Source organism: Leptosomus discolor, chromosome 10, assembly GCF_034619465.1.
Source record: "Leptosomus discolor isolate bLepDis1 chromosome 10, bLepDis1.hap2, whole genome shotgun sequence".
In the NCBI taxonomy this organism is placed as follows: domain Eukaryota; kingdom Metazoa; phylum Chordata; class Aves; order Leptosomiformes; family Leptosomidae; genus Leptosomus; species Leptosomus discolor.
In genome coordinates this window covers 537,916-556,870 of record NC_141400.1, presented here as the reverse complement: position 1 = coordinate 556,870, position 18,955 = coordinate 537,916, and the positions used below count along the sequence as shown (strand labels likewise).

Sequence of the window (18,955 nt, the reverse complement as noted above, 5' to 3'; positions counted from 1 at the left end):
GAGGGGTATTGTACCCCAGGCTCGTGGCAGAGAGAGCCTTAGGGATAGCTAAAATTAAATGGATTCATCCCATCTGTAGAGACAAACTGACCCGTGGCAGGAGTGCTGACAGAGTGCAGCAGTGCTCTCCAGCTCCCAGGGGACAAGTTCCACTGGAAGCAATATATCCAGCGGCTACCATGCAAATAAATTACAGTGAGGCAGCACTGAGACGGTGGCTCTAGGCTGAGGAAACGGGTGCAGCATTTTTCCCGCATCATCAACCTTCTGTCTGAACGCCACACACGCTCTCTGGTCGTGGCAAGGAGCTATGGCTGAGCACCCTGAACTGCTGTGAGACTCCCAAAACTATTTGAATTGGGGGCATTTTTTTAAAAATTCTTGTTCCAAATATGCCTGCTGAACCTTGGAAATGTCAGACTTAAGATAGAATCCATTCTTCCTAATGCAGCCATCAGTGTTAAGGAAACAGTATCTACTATCCTCTCTAATGCATTACTTTGCAGTACGCACGTCATTTCTTGCACCTCAAAGCTAACCTAGGCCCTTCGGTGTTGATCCCAAAGGACATTGTACCAGTAGTTTGGAAATGTTCAGATACCTAATTACTGTACGTATGACAGAAGGTTGTCCAACAGAGAAAGGCAGTGAGCATGGGAGAGCTGAGGAAAGGAAAAAGGGAAAAAATACAAAAGAAATGACAAAAATGTTTAATTTTCACACTCTTTGTCTCAGCTGTAGTACATCTGCATGGGATTCAGGCTGGATCCCATCACCCAGATTGGCACCACTCAGCTGTTCAAAGCAGGGCTTGCTGAAGAGTCAAGTGATGCGTGGACCTTACACTCATGTCCCCCAAAGGTTGACATTCAGCTGGTGGACTGAAAGAAAAAATTAAGTTGGATTTAGGTGCTACCAGAAGGATGAGTACTCTATGGACCCACTGTCACAGATTTTGTGATGGATTTTTTTTCTTATCACCAGACAGAAGACAGTGCAGATCTGCAGTGACTTTGTGATGTTTTTCTCAATATTTTACCTGTTTTAAAAGATGAACAGACAAAAACTTTTAATCGAAAATATCCTTATAGGATACAGGAGTAACAAGACAAGACGGCTCTCGCTGAACTGTAGATTTACAGGATGATTAAGAAGGTTAAAAGCCGTAGCAAACAGCTGTGAAAACTGGGCCAGTGCTCATGTGGACTTCAGGTTGCCCAAGAACATTGTGGAGATGTTTAGTTACCGCATGCATTATTGCCCCCTAACACGCCTGGGTCTCCCAGAGGGCTCTCTGGGTCACAGAGCATGCTCCAAGGCATGAAACAAAGTGGAGAATTATCATCTGAGGACCAGCAAGACAGACTATTGGTAATAAATTGTACTGACAAGAGTAATACTTGTGGCACCCTGGTGCAGGCTTCCCCCAGGAGGTACAGGGAGCAATGCAAGACAGTCCCGTGATGCTGGGCACAAAGGACACCATTAGTGTCAAGGGCTGGGCAATATGTGGGATCTCCAAGTACAGCAAGTTTCCAGACTCTCCATAAACCGCACAGCCTTTTAGCTTGTCCCAGTACTGTATCAATAAAAATAATTTGGTAGGCCTCAAGAGTCCAGATACAGAACAAGAGAGTATTAGCAAGCTGCTGTGGATTAGCATGAAATTATCTTCAGGAGAGCCCAAAGGGTAACCTGTATTGCTATCCAGGGGAGAGGAATAATCCTGTTACGATAAACCACAAAAGCCCTGTAATTACCCAGCCACACCACAGCACAGTCATCACCCTGTAATTAAGTGGTCAGTGGTTATTGTGTCATTGAAAGGAAGCTGCAGAATATTTGTGGAATTTAAAATGCTGCTAAATATTGTTTTAGGGTTCAGATGAGTAAGAGGTGGAGGAGGAAACAGAAAGGTAGGTAAAAAGAAGTATTCTTCCACTTATCATTTTCATTGCACAATCAACGGCTAGGAAACTGCTGCTGAATAAGTGAATTGAAGTGAACAGAGAAGCTGCAATTCAGATCTAGACCTTCCCAGAAGAGCTTGAAGTGGTGCATTTATCCCTCTGCTCATGGGGACACCTCACCTCAGTGTGAGGAGCAAGCATCCAAAACCCACCTGTCAGAAGGGTCACTTCTACATGTCAGGGCGATGACCAACACTCCTCCGGCTGCAGCACAGTGCCTTGAGAGTGAACGGGACCATCCTTCAGAAAAATAAGAAGCCTCTCCCCGGACAAACCTACACTGCTCTGCTTCCACCGCAGTTTAGTTGGCAGCGTTGGAGCCAGTTTGTGTGCCACTCTGAGAACATGTGATTCTGTTTCCAGCCCAGAGAGCCTGATCCAGACACTGGAAGTAGGAACAGTTTATGCTTTTCTGTCTGGAAAGGCTCTATGAAAGCAATTTTCTTGGAAAGAATGACTGATGGGAAGACCCAGACATCCAATCTACAGAAAATGTGTTAGGATAGGGCAGGAATCATGCTACTGAGATCATCGCACATCCATCACACCCAGTGATGGTGTGGTGGATGCTCAAGTGGTTCTCAACTTGGAAATACCCGTGCTCATCACCTGTTCTTGGAAGGAATCTGGAATGCCTATGCAAGGAAAATGTTCCGCCACACAGCAAATCAATCAGGAGCCAGACCCATCACACTACACTTGACTGCTACAGTTAGGGAGTCCTGGGAGACAGATCAAGCTCGGAACTCAGGATACGTTTTCATGTCAGTGTCCACCACAAGCAGAACTGGCCAGATAGTCTGTGACTGCAAGACTGATTTCTCAGGTCAAGCTCTTCTCTTCCATGTTTCCAGATGACTACACTGAGCATCATGCAACAAGAGGAGCTGTCTTTCTCCCCTTTGAAAAAGGGATTTGATGCCTGAATAACAGACTCTTAGGGGAGCCCAAAGTTGAAGAGAAAGCCTGCCCTCCCAATGGATGGCAGAAAATGCTGCTCTGTGCTTCCAAAGTAGATCAGTAGGAAGACTCCAATTATGAATTAAAAGGGTGGGGTTTTTTTTAAAAAAAAGAATGAAATATGGCGTAAAAATGAAGAATATGCTAGATTACATCGTATATGAATGTCAGCTCTATTTCAGGATGTTTACAAGCAGGCTACAGACTTCAATTTTAATAGGTCATAAAGTAGAAAATGAAAATGTTTCACTGAACAAGAAGATGAGTGGTATGACATTTGTCCTCCAGATCAGTGACGATTATTTTGGGAGATGAATAAATAGCAAAGAGGAAATTTCAGATTCCACAGACAAGACAGAAGGATAAACATAAAACTTCATCCCAAATTTCTAAATTGTTCCAGAAATCACAAGTGGAAAGAATCCAAATGTGCAGACTTAGGCAAGGTATTAATGTTCCCGCTCATGATGTTTAACTTTCAGTGTCTTGGCCCCCCGACAAGTGAAATAGCTGCCCACGTGCTTTACAAAACCTTTACAACCAGCCAGCCCAAAGCCTGGCGATTTATCAGCAATCTTCCAGCAAGGTTTTACAAAGACCTGAAAAGTTTCCTGTAGAAGACAGAAGATAGAGCTAGATCTTGATCTGATGTAGAACAGGCAGCTATGAAACACAGGTGTCAGCACAGCTTTAGGAAAAAAAACAAGTTTCTTAAAAGAAAGGATGATCTTGGACATGCTTCTGTCTTCTGGAAAGAGCTGCAAGCCATAGTTGTGCCTAGGAAGCTGGGCCCAGGAGACAGCTGTCAACTGGGTGAGTCTCCAGTACCCACCAGAAGCTCTCATATTAGAGAGACTTCCTGACTTTTTTGTGATATTGCTGAATTTTTCACCCACGTATGCCAGCAGAGATGAGGATCTGACTGCAAAGGCAAAACAGGCCTGGGTACTAATGCTATGGATTCATTCAGGCCGTGGATCAACAGTTCGATGTGTTCAACTTCTGTTCTCACTAGTGGATGGACAGCCAGCCAGAGACACCTGTGATCTGTGACTCTGCAGGTACTGGTACCAGGGTGCCGGGAGAGACATCTGCCAGCTGAACCTATGAGTTTGTACTCATCACCCTCAGCACCTCTGCAGGACGAGACATCTCATCCTGATGGCAACAGTGGAGTTCCATCAGCCAAATGCTCATCCTTGGGTGCCAAACCCTCTGCAGTGACAGTGAACGGTGCCTGGGGCATGAATTTGGACTCAAACCTCTAACACAGATGTCTAAGAGCCGACTGAAAAAATATTGAGGGTCTGGCTGCACTGCTGCTGCAAAGATGGGGGCAGGAAAGACAGGGGTCAGAAGATGAGTTCATGACGTGAACTCAGGCTGACAGTATGGCTGGTTACTCCTTGCCTGCACATTGCATTCCCTGTGGCCAGGGTCAGGGAGGATTCCAGCTTTAGGTCACATTTTGGGGTTAGGATCTCCCAGCCCTCTGGTTCCATCAGAGTTCCATCATAGCTGCAAGTGAAACTAGCAGATGACACGACTTTACCATCATATGTACAATGCAGTATATATATTAATTACATCTGCAACTATAATTGTATGGAGATACAGAAATATGAAGACCTTGATGCAAAAAAAAATTTAGTTAAGATGATTTAATGACTCATCATCCATGGAAATAATTCTCTATATTCTCATCTACCAGGGCATTCCTCTGTTTTATATACTAACTGCAGACAATAGCTGTCCCCTCTGTTCACTGTCATTAATTCTCCTTCAGTCTAAATTAAAACTTCTAAAAATGTTTCTTTAATGTCTCTCAGTTATATTGTACAGTTTCTGTAAGGCTTTCCTCTTACAGGTTAGTTAAAGCCTAGATGACGTGAACTTCTAACCTTGATCCATCAGCCAATGCCTTATGCGTGGATGGAGGGGCACACACAGAGACCAACAAAGATCAGTGAAATTTCATACAGGCAAAAGGGCTCTAACCAGCCTTAAGACAGGACATCTTCAGTCAGGAACTCTCTTCCTTCTCAGATATGTGCCTTTCAACTATTTTAATCTCGGTGAATGTGCAGTTGTTTGCTCTGACATCTCTCCTTCCTTCCTTCCTTCTTCTGGTAGGCTTTCTGTTGTGATGAATATGGGAAAGCCATCTGTCCTACTGTCCTAAAACTGACCTATGATGAACAGGATAAAGCTTTTCAGTGTCCCTGTGAGGAGTCTCCTGTACTTACTGGACATGGGATCACTCTGCCCCAATGTCTCAAAGGCCCTTATTTGTGTCGCTGCTGCTTAGCGGGTTATTGTCCGTCTGCTGGCTGACGGCAGACAACTGTCCACACACACCCAGCCACTGCTGTGCAAAATAACGTGCTGCCTTACAGCTCCTCGTGGTATGAGCCTTGCTAGAAAACAGACCACCAGGATGGCTCAGACTGATGCAGGCTTAGCATAAAGGCAGGCTTAGAGAGCTGACACAGTCAGGTACAATAGCTCTGCTCAGAAGCGCACCTTGCTAGGCCAGAGCAATGCTGGCTTTTTGCACTCCGCATCCATTTTCTCAGGTAAGCAGCTCTTTCAGCAGGCTTCACTTTTTTCCTCCAGTATCTCAACACATTTCCCATTACATTGCATGACAATGTAAGCAAAATAAAATGTGAACTCCTCCTAAGTAGGTAGGAACCAACCACTGAGATACTTCTTGAATTCTGCTGTTGCAAATTCCTACCAAAAGCAAATAAGGGATAAGCCACGACAGGCTGGGAGGTCTCACAGCTAGCCCAGTAATACAATTCCTAGTGGGTTCCTCTGTACCAATCTGTTAGAAAACAGCAACAGTGTGAGCATGACATAAAAAACCCCTCTGCCTTTAACATTTCCTCTTCGTTTTCAAGTAGCAGCACATACACCCAGAATGCCCAGTAGGCACTTGGTCATATGGTTGTAACAACAACATAGAGAAACACCACATGTGAGAAAACCTATCTAATACATCTGATTTTCATCTTCATAACTGCAGTGGTCTAGCAGGTATTTTGGACAATCAGAGAGAAACAAACCTCCAGAGCTACCTGTCAAATAGACAAGGATAGCCTGAGCTCCTAGAGAACATGGGGAGTTTTACCTGAGTAAAATCTGAGTGAGGGTTTAAACTGGTGAGAGACGAAGCTGCTCCCAGACGGAAGATACACAACATCTGGCATGCTGCTGGGATGCTGCACCATCCCCATCTCTGGCTCAAATTCAGAGAAGTATTCTGCCATATCTTTTCAGATTTAGCTCACTCTGCAGAGACTCTCACTCAGCCCTGGGATATACCTACTAAAAGTCATATTGTAATATTTAATATTTATGTTAAAGAATCAGAATGCTCCGATCCTGAAAACCTTAAATACCCCAAATGCACTTAAAACAACACCAGTGTAGCTGTCATTATTTACTATTTAAATATCTGTCAAGTGCTGACAATATTCTCAAAAGATGAATCAGGACAGAGCTATTTTATTTCCAGTGGAAATGCTTGAACCTCATTTAATCTCTTTCAGCTTTTGACCTGTCAGAACCCATATGGGATGAAGCACTGAGTGAATTATAGAGCAACAACTTCTACTGTGCCCTAATTATCGATTAAAGTAGAACGTAAGCATTTGCACAGTCCGGACTCAAATGAAATGCCTTTCCTATTCAGAAAAACAGCGAGTTCAGTGCATGCTTTTCTGCAGTGTTGCTGCTACGTACGTTACCCAACTGTGACCCGAAGGTGAAAACAGCTATAAACGCGTATGAATCATCTTCTTAGCTGATTTTTATCTAAGTTCAGACAGGTAACTGGGATTGTTAAGCTGTTTTTAACTTACTATCCTGTGGTTAAAACAGAAATGAGGTAAGGAAATGCACATGCGTTGGTTTTAAAGTTGGCATTGTTCCTCTAACATAGGAATAAATTTTAAACAAATCTCATTCCCATAAAAAGCTGGATTCTGCAGGCTGGGGAAAAAAAACACATGCTGTTTACTCTTGCCATTAATGTTCTGAAAAGACATTTTCCTGACATAAAACTCATTTTCACCCCTGTTTTGGTTTTGCAGCATGGTAACAATAATGTTTAAGCCTGTTGCAAACCACCTCGTGAAACATGCTACAACTCAGCTTCACTGGCTGAGCATCCTACTGATGTCTGCAGCTGGGGTCCCTGACACCATGGGCCTACAAGTCGAAAGGAAACCCTTTTGCTTCAGGTTAAAGATCAAACCAGAATATTTTGTTTTGTCATTTTCAAAAGAGCTCACTTGGGTGTTTTAGTCTGAACAACTAAATCAATGGAGGTTTCAGCTTTGGAAGCCAATTTGAAACAAAAGGCAATGTAAAAACATCAAGGGGTCCCAAGGGCCTCAAAAAACCCATTTGCATCTTGTCTGTACACTCTGTAGAGGGGAGTCTACTGCGGGCACTTGCCAGCTATTAGCACGTGCTAATGAGACCCCTGCTATCGCCAGTTCAGGGTAAGAACTGCAGGATTTCTTACAGAGCAGTGGGAGAGGGGGTACTGGCAATCAAAGAGTCATCAGGGAGAGGCATTTCTCTTCTAGCTCCCACTAATTAAAGCCTCTTTTGTGGCTCTTCTTAAAAAGCCTGTTTTTAAAACCCACCATTTGTGGTGGTCCAAACAGCCAGCACGGAGGCAGGATGGGTCACACAGGGAGTCACTGTGGCTGATTTCCTGAGCTGTAACTGTGCCTCCTTTGAAGTCAGTCCTTACCCAGACCAGGATCCCACTGATGCTGGGACACTGTCTCAATATGGACCAGAAAAATCATCTGCCTTGAACAAAACGAGCTAATGATGTCTATAAGCGAGGCATCTCTGGAGATCTAGAGCCTGTAGGAACTGGAATCCAGAAATTGGGAAGTACTAAGCAAGTGCAAGGGCTCTAGGGTATTTACACCCACTGAATATGAGGTTCAAGGATCAGTCACTAGTTAAATGCAACCCCATATGCAAGTCTGTCCAACCCCCTAGGAGACAGGAACATCTCTGTGCCCAGGAGCGATATAGTCTGAGATGCCTAGTCAGCAGATTTAGCCCATAACCTGTGCGGCACTGAGACATGGGAAGCCCTGAGACAGCGGCAGCCAACAGTGTAACCTCTGGGGCTCCAGGAGTGCATTTGTGCCCTGTCCAACCCTCTTGGCGTGCTCCAGGATCTGTCTCCGAGCCAGCCTCCAACCTGAACAGCAAGCGATGCTTGGTTTAGCTTCTGGAAACAGAAACACAACCTCACCTCAGGGTTTCATTACAGCCCTCGTTGGGATTTCCTCAGTTGGTACAGAGAGACCCACACACCCTCTTGCGAGAGTCATGGGAAAAACGTACATCTCTTGCGCTGCACAACATAGTCCATATGCAGACAGTAATGCTAGCAGATACAGCTTACCACACAGACCGTTCTCACACAGCACACCACATAACCTTGTGCCTGATTTGCATTTTGCATGAAAAGAGCAAGCAACATTAAGTTCAATCAGAAATGAAAGCAGAACCCATTGTAAGAAATGGGGAGATAACAAGAGCTCCAATTCTCCTCTTGGACACGATCACAGCTCCTCTTATGGCCAAGCAGAGCTGGGAGCGCACAAGACAGGAAGAGGGCTCTTGGAGAACAGAAGAACCTGCTTTAAGGACACAACACAGAGCTACAATAACCAGGGAGAGAGAGAAGTAGAAAGAGACATACTGGAGAAGCTGACCATTGCGAAATGCTGACACCGGTCTCCTGTGAATTCGATCGGACACCTACCGGAAGAAAGAAAACCAGAAAGAGAGAAACAAGATAGCAAAACGACACCCAAACAGACCGAACTGAGGCCCCTTCTGATCCCTTCCACAACGTCTATCCGTCTGCTTTCAGCCTTCACCCTTACCTGCATCCCTAAGCCCTAGCCCAAAGCTGACACCAAGAGCCATCCCTGACTAGACCACTCTACATCCACCGCTGTGCCCAGGAGGTTTTAAGTAGTGTGGTGCATTTTTTGTCTTCAAACATACTTTGCTTAGGATCTGGCATGTACAATCGCAAAGGCAGTTTCTCCAAACATCTCTGTCCGAAGAATCCGTTTGGACATCTGGAGGGGAAAAGGGGAGAAATCACAGAACATGTCTGGCACCATTCTTGAGGCTAAGGTCAGAAATAAAAAGTGCATTGTGATGAATGGAAAAAATAAAGCCTTTACGCGCGTATTTACTCTTCACTTTGCTTTAACCAGGCACCTGCAACATCAGCATTCCAGCTCTATTTTTGCCGTGGGTCTTCAAGCAGCCAGCCAAACCCCTCCTTTCCTCCTCTGCCTTCCTCCTTCCTTCTCACCTGCTAGAAGCACCAGGTGGCAGGAAGATCGAGATGGGCTGGGTGCCACTTTCAGAGGCTCTCCTTGGAGCTACTATCGAGACAAGACTGGCAAGAGGCACCACAGAGCGGTGAGCAGCTGCTCAGGTGAGAGCGAGTGTTGTGTACTGTAAGCGTCTTCCCGTTATTACCCCAGAAGTACCCACAGGACGTTCCAGGGAAAAAGGTTACGTTGCGGTTAGAGAGAAAGCATGTGCAGAGCCTCTGCTACCAGAGAGAAAGGGACAGAGAAGAAAGCTGACCCGAACAGGTCTCACATGCTGCCCAACTGCGAGGCTCTCTCAGGCTGTCCTGACCAACGTTACGTGACGGGCCAGGATGTGCCAGCTCACGGGGCACCGGTTATACGTCAGCACGAGGCTGTGGTGGCAGGGACAGCAGCCTGCGGATGAGGGCCGACGAGTATGTGCATCAGCTCATGAGTAAGCTCCCTGGAGCAGCTCCCAGGCTGAGCCAGGTTTTGGGAGCACGGGGATGTGGGCAGGGGTGCAGCAGGAGCTGCCGAACCACGCGTAGTGCAGCAGCACCCCCACCCTCTGTGTTGTGACCCACCACAGCTGTGGGTGAACCTGGGAAGTGACGGGAGCTCAGCTGTGAGTGGTCAAATGCTTCTCCCCCAGGCACTTATCTCTCTCCCTCACTTCACATCTTTTCTTCTGGCCTCCTTGGACAGTCCCTCATAGTTATCCCTAGCTTTCTTGAAGTCCCAGCTCTTACTTGCCTGTCCCACAACTGCCTCCCTCCCCAGCTGACCTCTCCCTCCTCTGAGCTTTAGAGGGTCTATAGCTAGCATCTTAACATCTGTTTTCCAGCTTCCCAGGGTAAGCAGTGCTGCAGACTCTTGCGCCTCGTATGCGTCAGACCTTCCTCGCTCTCGTCTGCCACCCCCAAGATCGCGCTGTCCCTCAGTGTTCAGCAGGCCACAGCTGGTCAACAAGAAGGGAACAAAACACACCTCAGCAAAAAAGCACGTGGACCAGAGGCCCGAGCCTGAGGTCAATGGCTTAGCTCCCTGCCGGTCCCCTGCAAAGGACAGCAAGCTGCCGGAGCGGCCTTGGCACAGTGTCAGACGACTGGTCCCGACCTGCACTCATGTTGGGGTGGAGTGGAGCTGGTCCAGGTCCAGGTCCCACACGCTCACAGCCAGCTCCACGTGGGCAGTGCAGATCTGACCCTTTCGTGCCTCCCAAAGGTACGCTAACGCCTGCCCCCAGCCTGCAGACCCAGCAAAGGGGATGAAGAAAGGATGGCTTTGTTTAATAGGACCAAAGCTTGTGGCGGATTAGTTCTGTACTGTTGCTCAAGGGCTATGGCAGCATTTGTTGTTCTTGACAGATTTATGTTAGATGGCACGTTACAGATACCCAACTCCAGTGGCATTAAAAAAAAGTCAAGAAGAGAGATGAATTCCCGCTTCTCTCTACTTGCTTAAGGGAACGGAGACAGGCTTTTTCAGCAACTATTTAGTTCCCTTGGGGGGAAAAGGTAGGAATTAGAGAAGTCGTCCCTATTCATTATGACCAGAAAGCTCTGACTTTTAATAGTTCTCCCTCATCATGGATATACACTGATCTGGGTCAGCAGGTGAGAATCATGACATGTGAGGGAGCATTAGGGGCTCTCAGCAGCCGCACCAGCTCTGCAGACCAAGGGTACACCAGCCCGTCCGTCAGGCCTGCAAGGATACAGCTTTTCCAGGCTGGAGGGCTCCTCTCCAAATGGGAGAGGTAAGATTCAGTTGAGGCCTGGGGAAGGACTCGAGGAGACCCCAGGTGGCTGGGCACAAGGCAGGACACGGTGTAAAGATCTTCCAGCTGTGGCGATGGACATAGCTGGTGCCATTCTCCCAGTGCACAGATGTCTAATCCCTGCCTGAAGACCTGCATTAACACTCCCAGGGAGGAAGGCTGAGGCATTTGCTGATGCAGGCTCCTAAAGGAGACCGTCTACCTGTGGGACAACCTGCTGGTACTCCAGAGGTAGCCTGAGCCTCAATGGTGGATGCTGGATGCCTACAGGGGACCTGCAGATACACCCAAGGAGAACATAGAGCCAATAAAAGGCTGCATAATCTCTCCATCCCATCTACTGTCCTTCTCTACCTCAACACCTCCACAGCTCCAAGCCTAGCCATCTTTCCCCTAAAGAATGCATTTCCTAGTTCTCCAAGGCAGGTGTCCCACATCCAAGGGATGTTTCACCTACTGTTCCTCTCACAGAAGAAAGCTTTGGAAGGCCCTGCATGACTGATGTGGCTTTGGCACTTGATTTCTTGCTGGTTTTCACTGCAGTTTTGGTAGGTCTTCACTGAGCAAAAAAGCTGGTGCACCCTCACTGCCCATGACCAAACCTATGCTACACAGCACCTAGTTTCTGGGACCTGTGCTAACACCTCCATGTGGGAGTGTGCTGGGCTATTTGTGCATCCCAAATGGCTCGGGAAGAACTTAAGGGCATGGCTCTGCATGAGGCTTCACTGAACTCCCTAGCCTTACAGTTAAGTCTCTCAGTATCCAAGTCACTTTTGAAACTGGAAATTTGACTCCCTGGTCAGGCAAGTAACTTTGAAACATTCACCCTCTTTTCTCATTCTTGGACGTTCATCTTGGAGCACAGGAAAGAGAAACGTACCGGTGACATCGCTTCAATACCAAGGAGCCCAGCCAGCTCCCAAGGAAAGCCCAGCTCAAGGGGTTACCATCAGACATGAGGCCTGTTGACCTTTCCTGTGACGAAGCAGAGAAAGCTGATGCTGGGAAGTGGAGTGAAGAAGATGCCCTGTTGGCAATCAAAGAGCACAAACCTGAGGCAGCTGGGTGACGCCGACTCACCAGAATAGCCCTAAGGAAGCATGACTTTGGAGAAACCTCTAAGATTGCACTGGGGTTTGAACAAGATGTCCAACACAGAAGGTGTCTTCCCAATCCTTTATAAAGTTTATTCATCACCACTAACAGTCATAAACTTATTCACAGAGTCTTCAAGGGTATCCAGTTTAGCCTGCAATATGCTGCCCATTTGTCTGGGCTCTGAGATTTCACGCATGTTGTGAGCACACCGAAGGGCCTCAGGGGTGCTGCTGAATGAAGCAAATGTCCTACACACCTCAAAAAGGGGTGCTTTGTCTGAAAGGAGCTAAAACTGTTTCAGGTGCACGTCCGCAAGAGGTCAGCCAAGGCTGGAACTTTAGTGTGACTGAAGCTGCATGCCATTAAGGAAAGATGGAAAATTATGTGAAAACTGGTGGAAGGAAATAAAAACCCAGAGAAAGAAATTGTTGAGAAGTGAAAAAGCGAACCAGAAAAGTGTCAAAAAAGCTTTGATGCCATGACAGCTACCATATAGCCCATCTTCAGATCTCTGCCGTCAGCCTAGTGTAGGTGGGGAGAAGAGCTCTCTAGACAGAAGGCAATAGATAACTGTCTTCTCTGTGTCTAGGACAGCTCAGGCTTTTCATCTTTAGTTACTAATGAATCAGCACTTGGAAAGGTGACAGAAAAGAAGTCCTCATGAACATAAGCACCTTCTGTCACCTCCCAAGCTAGCATAAAAGCTGCCAAGACACATGTGCTGCTCTGCCGTGCCGGGGTCCCAATTCCTCATAAGCAAGGCTGCTGGCAGCAACGGTGACCAGGAGACCTTTAAAGCATGCAGTCTCATGGCTCCTTCTTTGTTAGCTGTCTCATACTTCTAGGCTAGTGAAGATGATTTGTTATTTATTACTATGGCTCCAGATGTGACTTCTAGGAAAGAAACTCCCAACATGCATGGCACGTGAGTCGCACAGTCTGGACAGGAAGAGCAATGCAAAGCACCCTTTCTGCATGCAGAACCTGCTGCCTGGGGTAAGGGCTTCCGGGCAGCTCTTCTTCAGTGGCCACGCATGTGGCCTGAGGGATAGACCCGGAAGTTAAGGCTCACTAAAGTCAAGAGCCATGAGATGGTCTTTGATCATGGCATCCTTCTTCCTGCACATTTGACTCTAGTCAAGACGTTTTGGATGGCTACCCCAGCAAAACAGGAGTCCTTCCTCCTTTTGAAAGCTCTTGCAGGTACTACACACATGGTGGACTACTTCTGCAAACATTACCTTTGTACTTCCTGGTCCACTCACTGGTGTCATGGAGGCCCAACATGTCTCTCCTCAAAGGCCAAGGGAAGCAGACAAAGCTGTGTCTGTAGGAATGGTCTTGGGAAAGTACAAGGCTGCACCAACCTCTTGCAGACAGCACCTTGTCCCCTCTCTAGCCTGTGTGGAGAACCCCCAAGACTGCCCTCATCCCTCTGTGTGTAACCAGGTGCATGAAAATTTAAAAAAAAAATTAAAAATGGCCACATCTAAAAAAAATTGCTACTTGCAAATGCCATCGATAAAACTGGTAGGGATTTTTCTGTCCAGATTCTGTTGTTGCTGGAAAATGTCCAGTTCATCCAGTTTTGACCCTAAGACTTTTTTTTTACCCCACTTCAAAAACATCCGCAGAGTTTTGCTCTTGGGATGAATTGCAGTTAAATATTTACATGGTAAAAAAAAAATGCAGTAAAATGATCAGCCAAATAAAGCATCTCAAAAAGTACAAACCAAAATGGTTTGAATGACCAATTTCTACATTGTTTGCAGAGCACTTACTTATGAAAATTGAAAATCGTTGACCTTTTGTCCTGTATGAGGGCAGATGAATAATTATTGTTAATTATTATTTACTACTATTAACTAATAACATCATTATCATAATGTTCCTGCTGGAAGCAAAACTTTTCTTTCCTAGCTGTTGATCTAAATCTTGCAAGGGTTGGCACATTTCCTTTGCTCCCCCAGATCTTAATTAAAGTATGCCAAATGCGGTAGCTCTCATAAGGCATTCCATGTTACAGAAGAATGTGAACAAGCAGGTGCTTCAAAATAACGGGATAAGGAGAAGCTGTAGCAGAAGGACACAATGCACTGATATGAGCAAATGGAGAAATGTTTCAAGCATGTTGCTTATTTATGCAAAGGGCTGAAAAAGAAGACAGTTCTGTCATTGTCCCCTGACCAGTCCCAGATGATCAGGCTCTGGAGAGCCACAAAAGGCTGGACTCCACAAAATCGCTGATGGGAAGAAAAGAAAACAACTGGAATAAACGCAGAGGCCTTATCCAGAGCAGCTAATCAAGGCATGTTTGCTGTACAGCAGAGTCCAAACCACAGGGACACCCACTCCCAGGCTCAGTGAAGACAACAGCGCAGCCCTGACTGAGCTGTGGGAGCGCAGCAGGATCTCGCTGCTGTCTTCACCGAGCCTCCCTGTTGCAGGATCAGCTTCTGCACTTGGATGGTTCTCAAGGGTCTGCTATAGTTATACATGCATGAAAAAGGACAAACTGAACAGGATGCACAGACGGGCCACTTGAACCTGAAAAGGTACCTGATCTTATCACCCAAGATAAAATGCATGCAAAACCCAATGAATGAGTCCTGGTTGGTTCAGAAGGGTTGGAACAGGATGTGGAGATTTTCACCCCTAGCTCAACACTGGGGGATCTTCCTTTCCAAGGTCGTTGCAACACCTCCCCACAGAACTGCTCATACATCCATGGCCAAGCGACACCCTTGTGGCTGTGCAATGTGCAACGTGCACTGACCAGATCAGTAGGGTCACTGAGAGGGAAGGCACAGCTCCTGACACCACAGGGTAGCTGAGCAAGCTGTGCTGCAAGGAGGGCCATGGCCATATGAGATCAGCCTGATGTTCACCTTTTTGACTGGTACTCTGGAAAAGCACAGGGGAGCTGTCAACGTGGCTAACCCTTCAGAATGATCTCTCCCCTCTCCCGGGAAAATCTGCAGGAAACACTATACATTGAGGAGGTAACAAATGGGCTTCTAGGAGGCGAGCATGTAATTTTGTAAACTGGTGATTTGCATATATCAACTAATTTAAAAATGAATCGATCTTTTCTCTTTTGCTTTGTTTTGTTTTTTCATTCTCTCCTTCACTTTTTTTCTGAGGTCCTCCAGGCCTCCAACCTCACTCTCTCATGTAACGCCCAAACCCAGAGAGTCTGTTTCTCTGTCAGCATTTGTAAATCCTTCAGCCTGACTTGCAAGGACAACCAGTCCAACATGATGGAGGGGGGTGTTGCTCTATAAAGGTCTTTAAGTCTTCTGATCCCATGAAATTTAGGAAGATCCTGGCCCAGGGTATCAGCTGCTTTGATTGCATCAACCACACAAAAGAGTCACAAAGTGTGTTGAAGTGGGCAGAGAAGGACTGTGCAGCTTTGTTTCTTCGTTTGGCTGGGATAGATTGGGGTAGATGTTATCTACTCCAACTGTAGATAACATGTGCCAAGACTGAACTGGGAAAAAGTATTTTTTCTGTGATACACCACACTAGCACAACCCTGTGGGGCATGGCACCCAGCAATAAAAGATTGGAGTAACCTCAAACTGCTCTAAGTTATGCCAAGAACCCAATGGGCTCCAGGACCAAGGCAGACCCAAGATCAGAGGCTGCCAGCCATCCCAAGCGCTATGTTCAGCTGGAGACAACAAACCAGTCACTGCTGTTCTGTGTCCCAGCCCAGCTCAAGGCCTTGAGACTTGCTTGTGTGCATCCCTTCTGCAGGCACTGGAATCTGCTCTACTCAAACTCACCACTTCCCAGTAGTTATGATGAGAAACCAGTCCAACTTGTAAGGCCTCCCTGAGCAAAATGGTGCGGAGAAGGGTCGAGAAATTCTTCCTGTCAACAAGAGCCCAAGGCTTTTTAATTTCCTAGGGCCACAGAGTCAATTCTGTATGTGTGCGGCTCAGTTGCTTCCCGGGTTTATGCTGAAAATTTGCAGAATATCTGAGGCAGATCACACTTCTTCTAACTTTCAGGTGGTTTGTTTGCAGAGTCAGGATAACAGCACAGATTGTATCACGTTCAGGTTTCCTCTGACACTAGCATGTGTAGAATTTACTTCAAATTGAGGACAAGATTATGCAAGCACACAATCCAAAAAAGACACAATTTCTGAACAACTCCAAGTCCGTTCTGGGCTCTTCCCTGGTGAAGAAAATGCATTGTCCAAGGTCTAGCTGAAGTGTACTGAAAAGGGATGGAGGAGGTGGGTTTACAGGCAAAGAATTTAAAAGACTGGGAGAACCACATTTCTGGGAAGCCTGTTAAAAAATAATAATAAAAGGCCAGCTGCCAATTTAGGTGATATCTGTAACAAATGAAGCATGAGCCACTTCAGGAGAAGAAATCATTTGGGAACCCAGATGCCCTTTTTGCTCCAGAGTGGCAGGCGTAACATCTACAGGAAGGATCTGCCATGTTTGTGGACAGCTGCAAACAATGAAATCCACTCCAGGAAGCTGATTTCAGGATGGTGGCACGTAGTGAACAAGAACACTCTAAAATTCTGTTTTCTGATAGCTGGTATTGGAAAGGATTGGTAACATCACACGGGTGCCGCTGTGCTAGAATCTCCTTAGCACTCAGTGAAGGAGGACTGCAAGCTGGCACCCTGTGCCAGAAGACCCCTCCAAAGCCCTGCTGACTCTTAAGCAGAATAGCAAAGTGGGAACAGCACATGGACACATGATGGCTTCCTGGCTCAAGACGCTCACACGGCTCTTGTTTGACCTCCAAGGCATTTGAAGAAGTTGCGTGCAGAAGGACCCATCAATCTCCTCCATGCTCATGTCTCAGAGGTATGGTGTGGCTGGAGGACCAAGGCTGGCTCCCATGTTACAGAGTTCAGAAATGCAGGTCAAAGCCTGCATCTTTGACTCCTCTAGTTTGTCCTCCAAATCTGTACCATCGTATCTTACGCAAACCACAGCAGTAGATCTCCTGTCTTGGTGCAATGAGGAAGCTGTGAAACATTTCAGCATTTTACTAGTTTTCAGGCAGACAAATGTTAAGTCTGTTTATCCACCATCAGCCTTCCCCAAGAATCATCCATGTTATTGGGAAAGCCATTTTATGGGAAATACTACGTTCAGTTCAAATGCTTCTGTGTTCCTCAATAACTAATTATTGTCTTCTGGAGTGCAGAAACTCTAAAACTGCACCACTTCAAAATCCAGGATTTCTTATCTTCAGTCTATAATTTAATGAAAAAAACCACCCAAAAGAATGAACATCCAGATATCTCCTCAAGAAGTAAGATCAGAAATGACTGTACCATGTGGAAGGCACTCAGGTCCCCTGGGTTCCTGTTAACACAAAACTGTCTTTTCTGGAAGATGAATAGTGTCAGTGCAGACCTTCAAAGCACCTCCTTTTGGTTAACACTTTGCTGCCCTTCCATACACACTCATTCAATTCCCATCTCATTTTAGCAATTGGTATCTTGGGACTCATCAGAAAAGGAAATCATTTTACCAGCTGCAAGTAAGGAATTAAGGCTTTCAAATGATATGAAATAATTAGGTCTGTTTCATACGGCACATAAAATCTTAATGGAATCCATCACTGAGCTACATCGACTATCATAGCAGCCTGTTTTGAAGGCAGACTGTTTCTTCACAAGGCTGAAATAACTTTGGTTAAAACAGTCTATCTGCTGAAGACACTTGATAACTACCATGTGTGTCCTTCATTAGGAAAAATGAAGCCTCACCATTATAGCTGCGTATGGCGGGATCAGGTAACTCTTGCTGTAATTAGAAATTGATCCAATTTGAAAAGTCTTGATCTGGATTCAAGTTCTTCCCAACAGAAATAGTCTTGAGATCTGTGCTTTTGGCACCACCACATTGCTTACGGACAGAGATACTGATTCATACACTCCTCCAGGCTTCAAGGGCTGAGCTGTCCCTCTCATGGAAAGACTGGAACTGCTGGGGCTTCCTGGGACTACAGCTACATCAGAATAGTGGCTGTGACTTTGATTCATCATATGGGGCTTCACCCTTGTTTCCTATGGCAAGATGAACTTACAGTGCCACCAAGAAGCCAACGGCAAAGACAACTACCCTAACACAGGTCTGTGATATACAAGGGCTGCTCTTGCTTCATGCGCATGGGAAATGTGGAGGACAGCAGCGTCTGTTTTCTGTCCTACTCGGCTCTTTTCATGCCTGAAGGAGCAAGCGTGGGAGAACTGGAAGATGCTGTTCATCCTGTGTCCTTCCCACCAGAGCTGATCCTGCATTACAAAGTGAGAGCACAGAAGCTCAGCAGAATGTCTTTCCATGTGGTCTCTCCTACTGCTCCCTGCCAAAACAAAGGAGTACTGGGAGAAGGGAGGAGTTGTGCTAAGCGTAATCCAGCTCACAACGTTCCAGGAGGGGTGATGGTTCTGTTCAGATGTGTCCTGCAAGGCCTGAGGAGCTGAGGTGTCCAGTGACCCAGTGGCAGGTAGTAGGATGACATCCACAGATGTGAGGCCAGAAGCTGACTGGATCTGTTCAGTGAATGCATACCCAGGGCACCATGTCATGCTCGCTCTGCAGAAGCCCAGGGGCAGGTACAGATGGGCTTTGAGTACCTACATCTCCAGCACTGGCAATCAGACTGCACTCTAAATTGGAGAGACAGCAATTTGACAGATGGACCACTCGATGGATCAGGAACTGGCTGGATGGTCGCACTTAAAGAATCATGGTCAACGGCTCGATGTCTGA

General features: G+C 46.4%; 1 protein-coding gene across 1 annotated transcript in view; it reads right to left on the bottom strand.

The window, feature by feature from the left end:
* The window catches only part of NRG2 (neuregulin 2), a 168,619-nt gene that overhangs the window by 15,730 nt on the left and 133,934 nt on the right, over nucleotides 1-18,955 (bottom strand). Inside the window, exon 6 of the mRNA XM_086470932.1 lies at nucleotides 8,677-8,735. Within this exon, the coding sequence (XP_086327058.1) occupies nucleotides 8,677-8,735 (59 nt within the window). The remainder of the gene's footprint in view (nucleotides 1-8,676; nucleotides 8,736-18,955) is intronic.